This window comes from Podarcis filfolensis (genome assembly GCF_964270895.1).
Source record: "Podarcis filfolensis genome assembly, chromosome: 4".
In the NCBI taxonomy this organism is placed as follows: domain Eukaryota; kingdom Metazoa; phylum Chordata; class Lepidosauria; order Squamata; family Lacertidae; genus Podarcis; species Podarcis filfolensis.
In genome coordinates this window covers 39,248,177-39,268,738 of record NC_139607.1, presented here as the reverse complement: position 1 = coordinate 39,268,738, position 20,562 = coordinate 39,248,177, and the positions used below count along the sequence as shown (strand labels likewise).

At 43.6% G+C, this 20,562-nt stretch overlaps 1 protein-coding gene across 13 annotated transcripts in view; it reads right to left on the bottom strand.

The window, feature by feature from the left end:
* GLRA2 (glycine receptor alpha 2) overlaps positions 1 to 20,562 on the bottom strand; it is a 120,002-nt gene that overhangs the window by 8,798 nt on the left and 90,642 nt on the right. For 9 of the 13 annotated variants that reach the window (XM_083612149.1, XM_083612145.1, XM_083612140.1 and 6 more), the window contains 2 exons: positions 13,036 to 13,185; positions 12,106 to 12,225 (listed from right to left, as the gene is read on the bottom strand). The exons of 1 other annotated variant lie outside the window; for it this stretch is intronic. In XM_083612149.1, coding sequence (XP_083468275.1) covers positions 12,106 to 12,225; positions 13,036 to 13,185 — 270 coding nt within the window. The remainder of the gene's footprint in view (positions 1 to 12,105; positions 12,226 to 13,035; positions 13,186 to 20,562) is intronic. 3 more of the 13 variants (XM_083612146.1, XM_083612151.1, XM_083612150.1) reach the window with 1 other exon arrangement.

The following is a 20,562-nucleotide window of genomic DNA, read 5'->3' as shown; positions in this document are numbered from 1 at the left end:
TAGGTAGTTGTTAAGCAGTCAGCTTCTACAGAAAGCTTTGTTCCCAAGCTTCCCTTGGTCACTGTAGAACAGTGATGGCCAAACTTGGCCCTCCAGCATTTTTGGGACTACAACTCCCATCATCCCTAGCTAACAGGACCAGTTGTCGGGGATGATGGGAATTGTAGTCCCCAAACAGCTGGAGGGAGCAAGTTTGGCCATCACTGATGTAGAGTGACCAAGAATGGACACAGAACGGGACTATACAAATGGAAGGGGAAGAACATTATAGGTGAGATCAGACAAAATGGCACCCATTGAATTTCCTGAAACAAAGTAAACAGGTTGTAATATGGGACCCAGTTGGAGTGTGTTTGTGTGTGATAGTGGGAGATGAACGAAGATGGTAGCTTTTAGTTTTCCTTACTTCCATCCTTCCCTACCTGCCGTTATTCTTCAAGAGTATCTACAACGAGGTTATCTCACTCAATTTATCTTTGTTTTCCCACTCCTCCCCTGCTTCTCAATCTGCCACATAGTGTTGTGAAAAATGGCATTCTTCCCCCCCCCTTTTCCCTGCACATTGCGAGCTTCCCCCCTGGACCCAGCACTTTAAAGAGTAAAGTTAATTATGCCCCAGCCAATTTAAGAGAGGTGCTCAATAATTCATTAACCTCTGCGTTGCGTTGGCTTGCCTACATGTAAACAGCACCAATCTGGATTGGTTTTGCCATGCTGAAGAGACCCAGCAGCTGCTGCGCAATCACACTCCCATTTCCAAGCTGCCTGATCTAACTCATTTGTAAAAGCAGGACACCGCTAAAAGGTGACATCCCTACCAAGGACTCTGGAGAGATAAACCTACTTCCCGCCTAGCAATGAATAATAGCATAGCACCACAGTCTGCTTCATTCTAGCCTGTATGTGGGGGTCTTTTTAACCTTGGCATGCAATCTTGAGAGCAAGGTCCCATTTTAATATTGTAACAGTGCTTATTTCTGGCGGAAGAGTTTTATCTACTGCTCTCAGATATGACACTAATGCCCACCGTTAATAAGTAATAATACTGTTAAGCTCGCCCCACTTCTCCAAGAGTTGAAAAGTTCCACTTGACCCAGGAGTGGTTTCCTTTGAAAGGCCACTGAAGGCTTCAGAGCATTTTGTAGTTGTGCTTATTTACAAATATACAGTCTGAGCATAGATGGAGGAACAGCTTAAACCTGCTAACAGACAGCCAGTGCCCACTGCTCCCACAGCCAACACCCTAAAATGTCCACAGAGCCCTAATTTATCTTTCCATGTCTCTTTTTCAGTCCAGCTCAAACTGGAATCTAGGTGTTTATCATAGACACCTAGATTGCAACATCCTCAGCTCAGAGGTCTGCTGTTTGTCCATTTCATTTTCTAGCCATGGAACAAATTGCTGAACTATTAGCATTCATTTGCCAAGCCCCAAACTCCAGACAAGTATTGCTTCAGGGCAAGACACTCTCATGGCCCTTCGACAGTCCTTAACTGGACTCCAACCTTCTCTGGAAAGGACTCACGTGCCTTGCTATATGCTAGTCCTCACGATTACTTGTTAAAACTTCCTCTTCACGCACCCAGTTTCCTCAGGAATGGTCTGTTCTGCTTCAGTGCCTGTACTTTGCTTTGTCATCAAAACATTCGCTAATAAAAAGATTAATCTGCTTGCCAGCTGAGCACAGCCTCTTCTGCAGTGGTGCAGCATAACAAAGAGAGAAGCTTGGCTGGCTGGCTGGTTGTCACCTGCTCATCAAATGAACCGGGCAAAAGAACCTTCTTCAGGCCAGATGCTGTCAGCCTTACAAGCTCCTACCATCTCTTTGCTAAATTAGGAAGTTGACTATAAAACCTACAGGGCTGAAGCTCTCCTTGTGGGAAACCACCTGTTAAAAATGACCAAGGGAAGTTTAGGGCAAACTCAAGGGAGATTTTCACCAAAGAGCATCATTACAAGTACGTGCCATTACAGATGAAAGGACAATAAGCCTGGAGAAAGCAAAACATTGTAAGCTAGCAAATCCAAGTGTGTTTGGGGTTATATATATATATATATATATATATATATATATATATATATATAAAGAACATGCTTATAATCTGCAATATCCTTGCAGTTTAGTACATCTCTATGAAACATGGACTGCACTTTCCATTCTTAATTAGCAGTTCTTGTGGCAGATGAAGATTGCAGAGCACCAGGAGGCAACTCTGTTGCCACCAAGGAAAGCAGAGCATTAAAAATGAATGCGTGACTCATTCTAGTAAATGGGTCCATTCTATTAAGACAGCCGAGCAACAGTATATTGGGAAACAGCCAAACCTACCAAAAGAATGTGGCCAGCTTCCAGCCATCCTCGTGAGAAAAACTAGTTTATCATCCTGAACGCACTTGTGGGATAAATCAGTCTCATATAACCAACATGTTTAACTCTAATTAATGCACGAAGAGGTTAAGACCACAGAGCAGTGGCGTAGCGTGGGGGGTGCAGGGGGGGGCCAGCCGCACCGGGTGCAACATCTGGGGGGGGCGCGCTCGCACTCGCAGCTCTCTGCCCCTACCTGGCTCACTCACTCTCTCTCACTGCAGTGCTGGCTGTGCGAATCCGATCCGAGCTGCCGGGTCGCCGCCCACTGTGGAGGGGGTGGGTGCCAGGCGTGCGGTGCGGAGAGAGAGCGAGGGACTATCTGGGGGAGGGACAGTGCAGCGGCCGCCCAGCGCAGCGCTGAGCGCGGGAGAGAACCACACCAGACCAGCCCAGGCAGCAGCAAGAAGAAGCTGGCAGCGGCAGCAGGTTAGGGGTTAGGGGACGCAAATTACTTGCCTTGCCCCGGGTTAGGGGGCGCAAATTACTTGCCTTGCCCCGGGTTAGGGGGCGCAAATTACTTGCCTTGCCCCGGGTGCTGACAACCCACGCTACGCCGCTGCCACAGAGTAAGCTGTCCTGTCAGGCTTAGTTAGGTCACGCCCTTCACCCTGAGAGGAAGCATTCCAAACACTTTGTTCATTTCTTTTCCAGCAGGTGAACCGACCGGCAAGCCAACTTTGTGTTTCTAAACGTATAATTTAGAAACATTTACCACTTTTTGTAACCTAAGTTAAACTGAATCTGATGTCAATAATTATTGTAGTGTGGTAAAAAGGTTGAAGGAAAAGACAAGTTTTTAAAAAATAATAATAAGGAAGAGCAGAAATGCTAGAGGGAAGTGATTTTCATAGGAATGGGGTAGAAAGGAAGAAATGAAGTAAGAAAGAAGAGGAGGGAGAGGTTTAAAAAAGAAACTCAGCATGAGTTATGGACGAGTTCCCCAGGCTCATCTTGTAATCAGCATTGCTTCCCCGTTGCTTTTCTCTGTGGCTTTTCAGAAAAAGCTTTTTCTAAGCATTCTCCATGAAAGCATTAGGGAGGCCTTCATAGGTGGTGGAAGTAGTTTATTATGGACGAAATTAGGGGAAGCCTGAGCTCAGTGGGCACACTAGGAAACTTACCCAGTAACATATGATGCCCAGGGCCTTGTAAGGGGTCACCTGGAATGTCACAGCAGTCCTCCATTGCTGCTGGAGAGTCTGAGAAACGAGGCTCCTATGACATCCTGGCTCAGTCCATTAAGTGAGGGGGTCCTTTTCAGCCTGAGGATCACGTTTCCTTCTAGGCAGCCTTCCAGGGTCCACATACCAGAGGTGGGAGGAACCAGAAGCAAAAGTGGGTGGAGCAACACATTTAAATTTGCTCACACCTCCCTTTCTATCCTCCCCATCTAGGCAAGCAAGAAGCATTATCAGAGTTCCAAGATACTGTTACACAGGTTGGACACCACCCCAATCTCTGCAGAGTGGTAGCAATATTCCAGGGGGTTCCAGGAGCCTGTGTCCCTTTGATTTATTCACATATTTACACCTGAATTTGGAGGAAGGGTGTCCAGATCTTACAGTGTGGCCATCTTAATGGTGGCTTCTTCCCCACAGCAGTGCAGCGCTGGAATCTCCTAGCTTCCCTTCAGCCAGCCTGCCAAAATGATTCTGTCTTTGTTCTCCTTTCTCTTCGCAGCACACCTCTCACCTAAGCAACTCCTCTCCATCCATCTCATATCACAAGGCTAGGCTTTTAGAGACATATTTTTCCTGTGAGCACAGCCTGCTCCCTTGCCATCACCTTGGCAACCCATCTTTCACAGACCTGAGACCCTTCCTTTGATGCACTAAAGACCAGCAATCAGCAGCTTGATCTGTTAACATCTTTGCTCTTAACTAGCCAGGCTGGTCTAAATAAGCCAGCAGAAGATTCCTTGCTGGGAGGAGCACAGAGAGGAGGAGCACAGAGAGAAACACCATGGTGCACAACCAGACACCTTCATCTGCCCCAACTGCAACGAAACATCTCTCCCATATTGGTGGGTACAGCCACAGCAGGCGATGCAACCTTCCAACAGTTTGACTTCATCCACAAAGGCGCACTCCTCCATTGTCTCCCAAGACAGACGGATGCCAACAACAAGGGGGGTGCCCCCCAACTTATCACAATACATTCTAGCCAGGCAAAAACACTCAAAAGGAGTGCAATGTAGAACTTGAGAGGTGTGTGGCAGGGAAGGGTGTGTGGTCTGAGGAGAGTTCTTGTGGGCAAGGCTGAGAGGCCAGGAGAGTCACATTAGACCTTTGGGTCTGAGGTTCCCCATGCCTGTATTAAGAAGTGCAGACAGAAATTAGGAAATCTGTATCACAGGGTCTCCTACAGAAACAGATGCTCTGCAACAGCATTCATGTTTTAAAGACAAGGCCCAAATCAAGTATTAGGAACTGTAAAAATAAATATGGGAAAAAAAGAAAAAAGGATCCTTCATGGTATACATTTCCATTAAAAAAACCCAAAAAACCTCCATGTGCGTGCAGTTTAATTTTGGAAGGTGCTTTTAAACTGTGCTCCTGTGGCCTGAAAAATAAAAGTGTGCTTTGTTTTCTGGTTCTTTTCCAGCTGTTCATGTCCTATTTTCAATTTATTCTCTTTCTCCAGGCACAGAAAAGAATGGGAGTATTTGCACCCAGCAGGTGGGCTCTTTTCATCATTTGGGAAATGGCAAAGTACAGTTGCGGTGTGTTCCCTGCTGTTTATGAGCAAATTGTACGTCAAACCCAGTGAACTGAAGTACAGCCCTTTCCTTACCTGGTGATGAGTATCACTTGGCCTCTTGCACAAAGTTATAAGGTTAAAAATAAAAAGAAAAAAAGAAACGACACAAAACAAAAAAACCCTCCCAGGCTCTCTAGCAGTCTACTCTTGGCTAAGGAATACAGATTTGATCCCAAATGGATAGATGCAAATAAACCACAAAACTCTGCCTTTGGCATTCTGTGGCTGCCTGTTACAGCCCATGAATCACCCTCTTTCCTCCTGTAATGATTTTGTGTCCAAAACAAAATTATCTGTTACTTATCCCTTTAAATAAATCTTTGTCCAATCGTGCAACAGTTAATATGCTGAGCAGATTACTTGGTTTGGATTACTTTTCTTAAGGCTGATTTCTCAATGAGTTATCTGGACATTGCCACTCTGGAGTACAGATAAGAACATACTTGAGTGAATAATTCTCCATCCAGAAACATTGACATTTAGTTTGGAGGGATTTTCTTATTGAGTAACGTTCGATCATGTGAGTCACTGTGCCACCCACACACATTATGAAGTGGCACAACCCCAGTGAGAACTAGGCCCGAGTTTCCTAGGGTTCCTGTTGGTCAAAATTTCCACAGTATTTCCCCTTAAAAAAAGAAAAATTCCGTGATAACTGGTCATTAATTTATTGCAAACAGGTTCGATGTCAAAAGTCATGTCTCTTCTACACACTGAATAAGGCTATCAGTGGCCACCAGTCCTGATGTCTGTATCTTACCCCCCTTGCACCTACCTCCTGGCATCTTGAGCCAAAAGTTCTCAGTAGATAGCATTCAACTCAGCATTATAAGAAATGACAATGCAATGTAGCATACAGGGGTTTGTGGAAGTTAGAGGCATTCTTCTTTACTGAACCACAGGAAAGCTTCATGTGTGGCTTGAAGTTTCCTTGTGTCCCCGAATTATACTGATACACTGGGAGGAGAGTTTGGATTCTGCAGATCTTGGGCTTTCCTGGCTGAGCTCTGGCTGAGACAGTGTCAGTTCCTCGTTGCAGTTCAGCTTAAGTCCATGGAACTTATGAGGTGCAAGCAGGGGTAATCTTTGGTAATATGGCGCCCTGAATGAGCCCAAAATTTGGCGCTCCCAATTGAATCTTCCCAGTTACGGATCTTTTCAATGTTGCACCCTCTTGGCTTGGTGTCCTGTGTGGGGGAACCACCTGCACTGCCCTAAATCCAGTGCAATACGGGGCAGGGAGAGACTGTCCAAACCCCTTCTAGCTTGGACACATGACCTAACAGCCTGGTAAAAACCAGCCAGCAGAAAGGGTGGTGTAAGTCAAATTCTTCCTGAATGGAATTTGGAACAGGAGTAACTTAAGCTGCCATGACTTACACGGGTGTACATTACACCACCTTTCTATAGTTAGGATTGCTCTGTGGGTGTGTTTAAGTAAAGGTAAAGGGACCCCTGACCATTAGGTCCAGTAGTGACCGACTCTGGGGTTGCGGCACTCATCTTGCTTTATTGGCTGAGGGAGCCAGCGTACAGCTTCCAGGTCATATGGCCAGCATGACTAAACCGCTTCTGGCAAACCAGAGCAGCGCACGGAAACGCCATTTACCTTCCTGCCAGAGCGGTACCTATTTATCTACTTGCACTTTGATGTGCTTTCGAACTGCTAGGTTGGCAGGAGCAGGGACCAAGCAACGGGAGCTTACCCCGTTGCGGGGATTCGAACCGCCGACCTTCTGATCGGCAAGTCCTAGGCTTTGTGGTTTAACCCACAGCGCCACCCGCATCCCTGTAGGTGTGTTTAAAGGGTGCCAAATGTCCACACCGCTGTGACACAGTCAACCGCCAACAGGTCTGCCCTGAAGAAGTGTTGATCTTCAGTATAACCAACCAACTTCTATTGGTTGCCTGAAGCAAATTAGATGCTAATGGCAGTGGGAATCATAAAGCCATTCATATTAAGGCTGTCTTTCTCACAATGAAACCCATGTGCTTGAGCTTGCATTGTGAGGGCTAAAAATAGCCCAGCGAAAAGGGTTTTCCTTGAGCACTTCCATTATTCACATGATGCGGAATGTTACATAAAACAAACAGGGCACATTTTACCACAAAGTGCTATACGCAAGGATCTGAGGAAGTATAAAACATTTCCACTGGGGACAGAAGCACTGAGTATTTTTCAAGGCAAATCCAGCCTGGGGAAAGGAGTATTTTATTTATTTATATATATTTTTTACTGACAAGATATGAGTGTTTCATTTCAGTCAAAATTAAGTAATAAAGCTATGCCTTTACAAATAGCCCCAGCCTTTTGTTGTCTCCGTTCCTGATATCACTGAGATGTGGTAATAATGCAGCACGTTATCAGATTGGGTTGGGGAGGCTGGAAGGGACAAGGCAGGAGAAGGGACAATCATCTGTCTCTGTCTGGCAAAGGCCCATCCAGAAATCTCAAGGCACTGATTTCATCCCCCCCCCCATAGAATCATAGAGTTGGAAGGGACCCTGAGGATCATCTGGTCCAACACCCTGTAACGCAGGAATATGCAGCTGTCTCTTATGGGGGACTGAACCTGCAACCTTGGTGTTATCAGCACCTCACTCTAATGAACTGAGCCATCCAGTAGGTAAGTTCACATTTTGGAAGAAGCAACCCAGCACTGAAGCAAAGAAGCAGCTGCCAGCAATAGGGAAAAACCCATGCACATTTATGGAATGTATGCTTCGCAAACACACGTCGCTCACGCCTTAGCTACAGCAATATGGCTGAAACACTAGGCTGTGTACACACCATACCCTTAAAGCACATTCGAAGCACATTTCAAAGCGCGCACACACAAACACTAAGGCCACATACACGCTATATGTTTAAAGCACATTTTCTCTCTGAAAGAATTCTGGCACTGTGGTTTGTGACGGGTGGCTGGGAATTGCAATTCTGTGAGGGGTAAACTACATTGCCCAGAATTCTTTGAGGGGAAGAATGTGCATTGAATGTAGCATGTGTATGTATGCAGACCCTCACCCTCTCTCTCTCTCTCTCTCTCTCTCTCTCTCTCTCTCTCTCTCTCTGTACTCTGTCCATATTAGATGCCCAAATGTTTACTACAACATTCCCTAAGCTAGAAGCAGGCCATTGCTGCTTCTCCAGCTAGTTCCTGAGATATGCTTCCACAGTTGCAAAAGATTTCCGCCCCTCCACATTGTGATACATAAAAGTGTTTCACACATGAGCCCTCTGACTGTACGTATTTCTGAAAGCACCGAAACTCATCTGCACTTCTTGAAATGGCTGCAGGTATCACAGAGTGAGACACAAATCCCCCTTTTCTCTTTCTTTCCTGCCACTTCTGATTTGAATCATGCAGCACAGAGGTGTAAGGAAGAAGCAGCTGATAATGACAAGGATTTTCTGAGGAGTGGCGACTGCTTGAATTTCTTGGCAGGCCACTTTAGACATCCAGGGTAGGGCAGCTAAATGAGAGTGAACTAGCAAGCTCTTTCCTAACTAACATGTATGCAAATGTATTTTCATCCTTCCCCGTGTATATGGTAATGAGACACAGATCCACACTACTCTTGTAAAACCTTTGACTTTTCTTTTGCTTTGAGATCAGCAGCAGGGAACCTCAAACCCTCCAAGTGTCCCTATTTTCCAGGGAGGGTCCCAGATTTACAGAAGCCGTCCCAGTTTTTGATTGGATCCCAGAATGCCCTGCTTTTCTTTAGGACGTCCCTATTCTCATCAGAGAAACGTTGGAGGCTATGGAACCTTTTCCAGCCCTCAAACAGCATTCATTTGGTCGACCTTCTGGGGAAGCGGGGGAGGGTCAGATGCAAATAAAGGGGTGTGTCCAGAAGCAAAAGTATGTGGAGCAACAGACGAGACTGAAGTCAGCCCTGCAAGAATTTAGTCTGCACACTCACCCCCTCTCCTTCATCCAGCTAGGCAAGCAAGAGGCATGAGCACAGGGCAATAATGCATTCCAGCCAAGCAAAAGCATTTGAAGGGGGCACAGAACAGTCAGTGAGAAGTGTGGTCTACAGAGATAGCATGGTCCAGGGAGAATCTCAAAGGCCAGAGAGAGTGGCTTGGAGGCCCACATTTTAAGCATGCTCCCTGTTTTCCATTATGGTAAGGGTCATGCCCCCAAAAAATCCTAAATCCAGGATCCCATTTCCCACCTATATTTTGGCTGATGCATGACTACTGATATTCAGAGTAGCAAGATACACCAGATCATTCCAGTTGTACAGCTGTTTCTAGGGGGCAAGATACTTCTTTCGGACTGGTCTGCTGGGGCGGGGGGAAGCAAATCACAGGGTCATCTTTATAATATAGAGGAAGTAACTGGACTTCTGGGTATTGATGTACAGTAGATGTAGACTGAAGCACCTTGTTCTGTCTGCAGGTGCATCTGCTCAGGTTATTGCGGCATAAATATGCAAATCAATTAATACCTCCCCCTGAGCTCCAGTTTCCTTGATCCTACCAGTATTAATGTAACATCAGTGCTAACAACAGAATCAGCATTGTCAACCCTAATACAGAGGTCGGCTTTTGCTGTTGCCAGCCTTTTGGGAAATATCCTGCTTGACTTGCCACATGAGACAATAGCTTCTTGAATTATTCAGGGACAACAGAATAAAGACTTTGCAGCATGCACAGTGCTTCTTGCTTTGATCACGAAGGCAGATACTTCCCTTATAATGCAAAATTACCCTAGTTTCAAAAATTATTCTTGTTACTTAGCACCAGCCTTGGCAGAGATGTAAAAAAATCCAGAAGTAGGCGGAAGTTCAAGAAAGTTCATTTTTATTATAAGAGTGTTGGTATACCTGGATTTATTTATTTTTAAAGTCTTTTTTTTTTAAAGAAACTGGAGATATGAGGAATTGTATTGAGGACCTTTTGCATGCAAATCATGTGATTTATCTCTAGACCATGGCCTTCCTCAAAGCTAATCTGCTTCCCTCAGTTCAGCACAGTATTCTTTCTTCTCTTCCTATGGTTGAGAATGTTCTTCTAAATAAACTTCTAAGTAGTAGGGTTGGAGAATATATATGATTTCAAAGTGATTTTTGTCCTCATAAATGAGACAGCATTTCTTCATGCAAATTCCCAATGCAAATTAAATATTCTGGATGTGACAGTGATGCTAGATACAGTTTTGGTTGCTCTAGATCATGAAGGAAATTGTAGAACTGGAGAAGATGCAGAAAAGGGCAACAAAAATGATGAAGGGATTAGGACAGATTGTGTACATGGAAGGTTGCAATAGCATTATAAATGTGCAATAGCACAACTGAGTGGAGACAGTCGGTAGAGGAGTCCCCCCCCCATATTGCATAACATGAGAATGCAAGCTAATCTGATGAAACTAATTGGCAATACAACAGAAAGTGCTTCTTTACAAAATGTCCAATTATTTTATGGGTATCACTGTCACAAGATGTGCCAATGATGGCTATGAGCATAGATAGCTTTCAAAGGTGATTACAGAAAGTCATGGAAGATCAGAGTATCAAAGGCTACTATTTAATAATTGGGCTTTTTGAAATTTCCTTGCTCAGGGCCTCCTTGTTCACTGAACACTGTGTGGCAGCGAACAACATTGTGGGGGGCGCTGTTGCCTTCAAACTTTACTTGTAAGATTCCTGGAGGTATCTGCTTGGCTACTCCAAGAAGCTGGGCCTTTGATCTGATTCAACAGAGCTCTTCTGTTTTGAGACTAGGCCATGCGTTTGTCTAAAGCTGCTCAGCAGCTAACAGCAACTTCTTAAATACAATGTCCTAAAAGTGCAGATAGGGTTGGTTCTGTTCTGTTCACACAACTGGGTTCTGAAAATGCGTTTTGATGAGAGATAGGATACTTGTCACAATAGCATTCTTCACAGGTGACCCCGCTTTCTTGTTTGCCAAACGAAACATGACACTAATTGCAGTGAGCATGTCTGAGTTGTCCAGTGTAATTAGCAGCCATGGCAAGGAGAGGAGGAAGCAGGATCATGGCATACCCTCCAATGAAAATAGGAAAGTCCCAGTTCATAATGATAATTTTATTATTTATACCCCTCACAGCTTACTGGGTTGACCCAGCCACTCTGGGCAGCTTCCAACATATATAAAAACATAATAAAACAATAAACATTTTAAAAAACCCTTCCCTATACAGGATTGCCTTCAGACAGCTTGAGGGTTGGATAACTCCATGCCCTCCAACATTTATCCAATGAAAATAGGGATGTCCTAAGGAAAAAAAGGGACATTCTGGGATCAAATCAGAAACCGGGACAGCTTCTCTAAATAGAAACAGCTTCTGGAAAATAGGGACACTTTGGAGGGTCTGCCATGGCACATGGCAAGATAACATGCCTCCCCATATCATGATCCTGATGAAAATTGCCCTACCCACAGCCGGTATTGTCTAAGAGGAAAGCCTCCATTGGCATAAATGGAGGCTTTGCTTCTGGGGAATAATAGCAGGTGATGGGGCTTAATGAGGTCACAGGATGAGGGAAAGAGTCAAATCCCCTTCCCTTGTCTGGGCCCAGACCTGTCCGTTCTACTACTACTGAGGTTTCTGTTTACACTGAAATAACGAGACACATGTGTTGCACTCATGGCATCAGTGCCACATGCAGATTGGCTCTGAGTCACAACTTCAAAGTTCAGCAGTATAAGTGCATTGTAAATAACAGCAGAAGTGAGCTTACCCATGTATGTGCTAATCCATGGTGAAAGAAGCAGCAGGACTGCCATGAAAGATGTAATGGGAAAGCAGCAGAAACACAGAGTACAAGAAGTCGAAACATACCAAGATCTACATATGGTCAGAACTGTTCTGTTTGACATAAGAGTTCTACTACTTACGATGCCATAAATATTGGCAGTTGCCAATTTATGACATCATTTTCATACAACCTCTCTCTCTCTCTCTCTCTCTCTCTCTCTCTCTCTCTCTCTCTTTACCCTCAAACTTGGATTGCAGATCTGATTCATTATCCCGTGTGCTGGTGACTCTTTCATCCGCAAGCCATTCATACGCCGTACCGACTCGACGCTTTCATTCCCAATAGCCACAGTCTGTGCCTGTTCCCAGATTGGTCAGAACAGAGAGCAGCAGCAAGAATGGAAATGGTGCAATGATATATGAAACGAAACAAAGCAAAACAAAAAGAAAAGTAAGAATGGCACAGTTATTGAAGAGCATCCTGGTGAACAATGTAAAGCAATTGAGAAGGAGATCGATTGGAATTGGCTATGAAAGTCAAACTAAAGCAAATAGTAGCTGAAATAATGTGATTAGTATGGTGTATGTGTTGTTGTTGTTGTTGTTTGTTGAGAAAGATGGGTGGTAAATATCATATGGAGGTCAAGAGAAAATCAACTTTGAATGAGTAGCTATTGTCAGGACTCCAGGCGATAAATTACTTCTAAAATTCCAGTTCAACATAATAAAGGCACTTTAGCTACTACAATGCAAATACTGGTTGATGGATTGGCAGCTAAAGCAGAATCTAAAGACAACAATGCTAAAAAGAATGAAATGAAGACTGGTGCCTGGAAGACATTCAAATTAAAAGTGACATGAATATTCACAGCAAGCCTGAAATTTGCAAACTATCATGGGTTTGCCCTTTCAACATTGAATATTTCTTTACAGAAAGGCATACTTGGACTTGTTTTGCAAATATGAAAAACCTTTTGTTTTCAGTTCAGCCATTGATAGAAACACAATGAACTCTTGTTTTATATTCTCAGCTCCTTTCACTGACTAAAATTTTGAGGAGATAAAGAAATATATTTTGTGTCTTGCGTGCTAAAGGGAGGAAATCAGAAGAGTGCAAACAATTATTTTTTGGGGGAAACCATGATTATATGGAGGATAGAGTCTTGTACCTTGTTTTGCCTTCTCTGCCTTCTCCGAAGCCTGAGAAATTCCTTATGTTGCCTTGACACAAAATTCACTGCTGCGTATTCGAGCAAGGCAGCAAACACAAAGAGAAGACACACAGCCATCCAGATGTCAATAGCTTTTACATAAGAAACCTACAAGACAAAGGAAACGGGAAATAAAAATCATGGCATCTTGTAATGAGGAATGACAGATCTGCATGAGATGAAGACAGAAAACATCTACAGAGAATGTGGGCTTGCACAGAGAGCCTTTGTCTTCTGTGTTTACTAAGCACTGCAAACTGTCACATAATCTAGAACTGCACTGAATGTTCTCTAATTTTGCTATTATTCCCTTTGAAAAGTACTACATTTGATCCAGTCAAACAGATGGCCAGAATACATACACACAGGGCTGTATTAAGCATATGCAGTGCCGGGGTGCAAAGATCCACCTGGTGCCCCCCCCCAGGTTGCCCAGTCTCAGGAGTGCAGGAGAATGGAGCCAGCCACCCGCCTCAGAGTCTCGCTGGCTCAGTCGCCCCAAACTCGTGGTGCTGCAGCAGAAGAACCCACCGTGGCACTCCGAATGATGGGTGGGCTCTTCCCCAGACTCAACTCTCGGGCCCCAGACTGTTGGCCTGGCGCCCCTGAGAGCCCAGTGCCTGGGTGCCCCACACCCCTAGCCCCTATGGGTAAGACGGCCCTGCATACACATCCCCAACATTCACACTGTTTTGTTACTGTATGGTGACCCCTTTGATCTGTTCTCCTCAGTGCCATTCTTCTTTAGTTTCCTCAAGCGTGATTGGCTGTGATGACCCGCAGGGTGTTCATGACATCATTACTTCAGACGTAACATCATGACATCATTATCAAAATCACTTTGGCTGCCACAGCCACTCAGATTCAAGGGCAGTGTGGCTGAGGACTATGAGGGGAAATATGATGAAGAGAAACAGTGCTGAGAAGAACAGCAAAGATTGGACAGGTGTGTGTTTACAATTTTTGCAGGAAATCCACTGAAATTAGAAAGCACTTTTCAATACTCTTGAGGAACATGAAAACAAGTGAGTCCTGACAGAAACGCCAAAAGAAACTCCCCAAATGAAGGAGTTTGTGTCTTATATATTCAGAAATATCACCACCTTTGCAGCAGACTGAAGTTGAGAACTTTATTGTCTGTCCACCACTACATTCGGCATAGTATCTAGAATAACTCTACAGCCACAATGCTGTGCACACTAACTAGGGAACAGTGGTAGCTAGTGAGGTAGGGTTGAGCAGGTTACCTCTCATAACCCTCAGTCCTACATCACCAGCTGCTACTGCTAGAGAGTAAGTAGTAAGTCCTAATGAAGGCAGTGAGCCTTTTTTTTCATATCAACACGCAGTAAGACATGTGTATAAGTGGAGTCAGGAGGTTTAAAGGCAGCAACGGACACTGTCAGTATATGATAAGACTTTCACAAAGAAATGGCAGCAGAACACAAACAGACAAGGGGGAGGGACCAACAGCACCCAGAAGGGTTTCACTTCCTCCATTAGGGTTTGGGAAAAAGGATCATCAGGACCTGAGGGCAGAAATAGCAAGAAATGGGCTGCCCTTCATCTTGGTTTCGGAACACATTCATAATAAGCAGCAACAACCTCCTGAGTTTCATCCCACTCCCCTTCCTGTTTTTTCATTCATTCAGCGCCATCTCAAACAAGTTACTGCCTAATTGTAAGTGAGCAAAACGTTACGAAGCCACTCCAGTTTTAAACGCATGATGTGATTTGGTCTCCAGTGCAGCTGTACTTGGCATTTGTTGTGAGCTCTTCTAAATATATATTTGCAATGCCTTCATAGCATATCTTCCTATTCCCTGCTCCCCTACCCTCCATCCCATAAAACCACCCACCTTATAAGGAATGTATGAACACCTGGAAGTTGTTCTGAGTCACCTTATTGTTGGATGTGAAGCCTCAAGGATCTGCATTTCTGACTGAAAAAAAATATCCTTCCCTAGAGTTAATAAAGGCACTGAGGGCAGGAGGGCACTTAGCCATCCTGTCACTTAAAACTTCCAGATGCTGCACTAGCTGGATTATTTTGACGCTGTAATATTTTGTGCTGTGCTGAATTTTGCCCTCACAGTTCTAGAGAATCATTGCTCATAAGGAAAAGGCTGCCCTCCTGGTCTCTCTCTCAGGATTCTAATTTTGTTTGAGCATTTTTAAAAATGTTCCTTAATTATGAGGGAGGTGAGGGGTGTTTAGGATTGAGTGAGTGCCCCCTTTCATTGTACAACCATCTCTGGGTCTTCTGCAACCTTCACTTTCTGGGAGCCCCACAATATGCTTGGCTGGGCTTTCCTATTAGAGTGGGCACTCAAGAAGGCTGCAGAGTGCAGGCCACCAGAGAGGTTATTTGTAGAATTGCCAAATTGCTGTCCTCTGAGATCTCGCCCACTGAATTGCTCAAACTGGATCTAAATGTGGCAAAAAGGTGTATAAATCAAAGGCTGGATGGTGCGGAGCTATACCAAAATTTCGTAGCTGGTGGTGGAGTCTGCTCGCCGTTAAATATCGGCATAACCCCTATCTACCGCGCTCCGTCCTACTTAACATCGCTATGGCCGTGTCTCACCGATATGCCTTCATTAGAGCTAGGTTTAATGTCTTTCCAACAAACGTGCTGAGACATAGATTCACTAAGGGCCAAGTCCCTTCAATGTGTGCGTGTGAAATGAAAACATCTGAATCTCTACATCATGTTATGTTTATCTGCCCTTTGTACAGTTCAGCCCGTGCTAGTATACTAAACTCCATAATCCAGCCTATGGCTGACAAATCAGTAGACCTACAGCTTGCCTGGGTTCTTCAAGATGTGGATCCTTATATTACCCTACAGGTTGCTAAATTCCTAACAGCCGTCCTCTCGTACAAGAGACGGAATGGAATGTTAGTTGATTATTGATAGTTATAAGAATTTTCTATAATGACATCAGATATTGATTTTAGTGTAGTGCCTAAAATTTTTAATCTTAATCTTAAACTTTTCTTATGAATGGCTAATATCTGTCCTTGTGAGTTGTGAACTGTGTTATACTACTTGTGGCTTGTACGAGTCCGCTGTTTTATTTGATTTGATTTGATTTGTTTTGTTGTGTTGTGTTTCATGATGGGCGTAAAGCCGAATAAACATTTTGATTTGATTTATTTGTAGAATAAAAGAAAGGACAAACATCCCTTGGACATCTTGAAAGAAAATAGTCACCCTCTTTTCTGCCTTGGTCAGACCACACGTGGAGTACTGTGTCCAGTTTAAGAAGGATATTGACAAACTAGAACATGGACAGAGGAGGGCAACCAAGGGTCTGGAAACCAAGTCTTATGATGAATAGTTGAGGAAGTTGCTTATGTTTAGCATGGAGAAGAAGAGACTGAGGGGAGATACGATAGCCATCTTCAAATAGCTAAAGGGCTGCCACATGGAGGATGGAGCAAGCTTGGTTTCTCCTGCTCTGGAGGTTAAAACCCAAACCAATAGATTCAAGTAACAAGAAAAAAGATCCCAACTAAACATCAGAAAGAACTTTGTGACAGTAAGAGCTGTTTGAGAATGGAACAGACTCCCACAAGAGGTAGTGGACTCTCTTTCCTTGGAGGTTTTTAAGCAGAGACTAGATGCCCATCTGTCATGTATGATATAGTTGAAATTCCTGCATTGCAAGGGGTTGGACTAGATGACTCTCAGGATCCCTTCCAACTCTACAATTCGATGTTTCTATGATTCTATACCCCCATGTGCCCATTTCTTCTATCCAAATCAGTTCCCCAGAGTGATATTCTGCCCCAAGGCAGAATCACATAGATTTATGTGGAAAGAAAATATAGCATTATTCTCAGTGCATTGCAATAAATAAAAAACAGAATCATAGGTATAAAATCCTGCATCCATAGCAACAATCGGCAAACCTCCCACGAGTGTCAGCAAGATATATATTGTCTGCTTTATCTGTTATGGAGTGTAATTCTCAATATTGACCATTAGCTAGATCTTTTGGCCCGTGTTTGTTAGTGGCTCACTAGCTTGTCACACAACACTTTGTGGGCCAAACTAGATGCCATTAATAATTATATGAATTCTTATTTTAGAGTAAACAACATGTAGGCACAGGGGTGCCTGATCCAGATCAAGGGGAGGCAAAGAGTGCTTAATCCTTTGCTCTCTGATGAAGTCCAATTCCTAATTGCACTTCTCCCATGCTGGCTCTTTGCACTGTATGGAAGCATTGCAATTCTACTCAGGCACACAGGGCCAGGATAAGAAAGAGTCAGCAAGATACTGTCAGTACTCTATGAATACCATGAAGTGCTCAGTAATAAAGCCACAGGAAATAGGAGTCCATATTAGACTGCCTGAGGACTTCCTGTACTGAGAAGGAACAAGGAAAGGTGCTTTACTTCACTCTACCCTTATGCTGACTTAAACTACATGGAGAGGTGGATCTTGCCACACTGACCAAAAGAAGTGGACTAGATCTGGTTTAATTGACTAAATTAGGGAATCCCAAAGGTTTCTAGATTGCCTAACTTTAACTGTAGTCCACATAAAACCATGCAATGAGAGGTCACTGGATGATTCATTATTGTGGAATAGCCATGCTTTGCTCGCTCATTGTTCCTGGCACATCTGTATGAACAAAATGTCCCCCTTCTCATCTTTCACCTCAGCTTCCCCCCACCCCACCCCCAGAGCTCAGAAAATCTGGCATTGGCTGCATGCACACTATATATTTAAACACATGGCTGCCCCCCAGCACCCATTAAAAAGTACAGTTCCCATGATTCTTTGGAGGAGATCCATGTGCTTTGAATGTGCTTTAAAAGTATGGTGTGTACATAGCCTTTGTTATCCCAATGGAATAACACTTTCCCCAGGTATAGATAGTCTAAAGCAGGGGTCAGCAAACTTTTTCAGCAGGGGGCCAGTCCAGCGTCCCGCAGACCTTGTGGGAGGCCGGACTATATATTTTATTTTTTTTTGGGGGGGGGGAGAATGAATTCCTATGTCCCACAAATAACCCAGAGATGCATTTTAAATGAAAGCACACATTCTACTCATGTAAAAACACCAGGCAGGCCCCACAATTAACCCAGAGATGCATTTTAAATAAAAGGGCACATTCTACTCATGTAAAAACACGCCTTAGTTTGCCTACCCATGGTCTAAAGCATAGCTTTTCTTGCAGGCTATGGAAGATATAGATTTCTCTAGCCATTTTCTCCTCCGTCATTTGTGACTCTTCTCTAGGAATCTAGGCTCTCACTTTTAGAGAAAGGATTGGATAATGTGACAAACAAATTAATTTTAAAAAAAAATCCATAGTTTGCCATGCAGTCAAATGATCATTAATCAATTCAAAGCCATTTTTTCTTAACCCAAACCGAATATTTCATGCGGATGCTGAATTATTTTGTTTTTGATGACTATGAGTGATATACGTCAGGAAATGTGCTTGCAGTTGCTCTTGATCAAAGATACCTGGAACATTTTTACCTGCCCTGACATCTGCAAAATATTAAATCACTCAAATGTATTAAATGGCAAAAATAATATATGATCTATTTTTGCCTTCTGAGTTTTCTAAAAAAAAAGCTTTTGTGTAACATGTCCACCCCCCCCCCCCGAACAATGGAATGTCCCCATTCCATCTCCAATGTCATCAAGGTCTCTTCTAACTTGGAAAGAGGCCAGACTTGTTACCTTGAGTCTGCCGGTGGCGAAGGACTGAAAAGTGCTCTTATTTGCTCAAGTGTAATTTGTGAAGAAAACTGCAATTTGGGCTATATAAAACTCTTTCGGAGGGGGGAAGAAATTATTCACAGAGACGGTCTTTAGCGTACTAGACTACGGGGGTACTGCATGCTGACCAAACATAGTTGTAAAATAATGAAATAAATTGAATTCAGGGTTGCTTGTTGCTAGGATTACTATTATTATTTTGGTTAAATCACCTTGTCATCATATCAGGTATGATCCGCATAAAAAGAAAAGAGTCAAGGAATTTGTAGCATAGAAGTGAAGCCAACACTCAACAGTGCCACAATCCATAGTCATACATTTTGCCTAATACAAACACACATACGGATCCCTTCAAACCACCACTTTACATCTTGTTTCATAAATCTGTCTCATTTTATGCATGGGGGGTAACAAGCATGCAAGGGCTATTCAGTGAAGTTTTTAATGTTTAATGTTTTATTATGTTTTTATATATGCTGGAAGCCATCCAGAGTGGCTGGGGAAACTCAGTCAGATGGGCAGGGTACAAATAATAAAATTATTAGGTAAAGGTAAAGGGACCCCTGACCATTAGGTCCAGTCATGTCCAACTCTGGGGCTGCGGCGCTCATCTCGCTTTATTGGCCGAGGGAGCCGGCATACAGCTTCCGGGTCATGTGGCCAGCATGCCTAAGCTGCTTCTGGAGAACCAGAGCAGCGCACGGAAACGCCGTTTACCTTCCCGCCGGAGCGGTACCTATTTATCTACTTGCACTTTGACGTGCTTTCGAGCTGCTAGGTTGGCAGGAGCAGGGACCGAGCAGCAGGAGCTCACCCAGTCATGGGGATTCGAACTGCCGACCTTCTGATTGGCAAGTCCTAGGCTCTGTGGTTTAACCCACAGTGCCACCCACGTCCCTATAAAATTATTATTGTTGTTGTTATTAAAAATGTACCCCAATATTTGCACTCAGAAGATACTAAAGAGCAGGCTTCCTCAAACTCAGCCCTCCAGATGTTTTGAGACTATAATTCCCATCATCCCTGATCACTGGTCCTGCTAGCTAGGGATCATGGGAGTTGTAGGCCAAAAACATCTGGAGGGCCGTGTTTGAAGAAGCCTGCTAAAGAGCTTCCACATTCACTTCTGTGAAGGAAACAGGACTTGAGGTGGGGTTTGCACATAATTCTTCTAGCTCTAATCATGGTTTGAGGAAGAAAGACTATCTTTTTCCTTTTCAGAATGAGGCTATTTCAGCTACCCAAACCTAGAATGACAAGGACCTTTTCAAGCTGGATGAGAAAAGGCTTGATCGGTAGTGATCATAACAAGAGGAGATACCTCATTTGCTCACATTCCATCATTTAATCTGATGTTGTTTTCAGTGTCGGCAAGGCAATTGTCACTAACCAATGGACTTAATTTATTCATTGCTAATATGGAGAGACTATAAGTCATAAGAAATAAACAAATATACTTCCTTTCATAATTATGCCTTGAAGAAAGTCATAGAAATCTGTGTGCTTTGAAAGAAGCTTCAAATGATAGAAAAGAATTCAGGAGGAGGTTTTTTAAATAATTTTTTGGCTAATCATCAACAGCAAAGATCAAGAGTATTTCTTTTAAGCCAATAGCTTCAGGCTTACTTTTTCTAATTTTAGGTTCTTCTTATTTGGTTCAGTGAACTGGATCACTTTTAATGGTTCACTTAGTTGCGACTGCTATAGAAACTACAGTGTGGAAAATGTATTTTCTT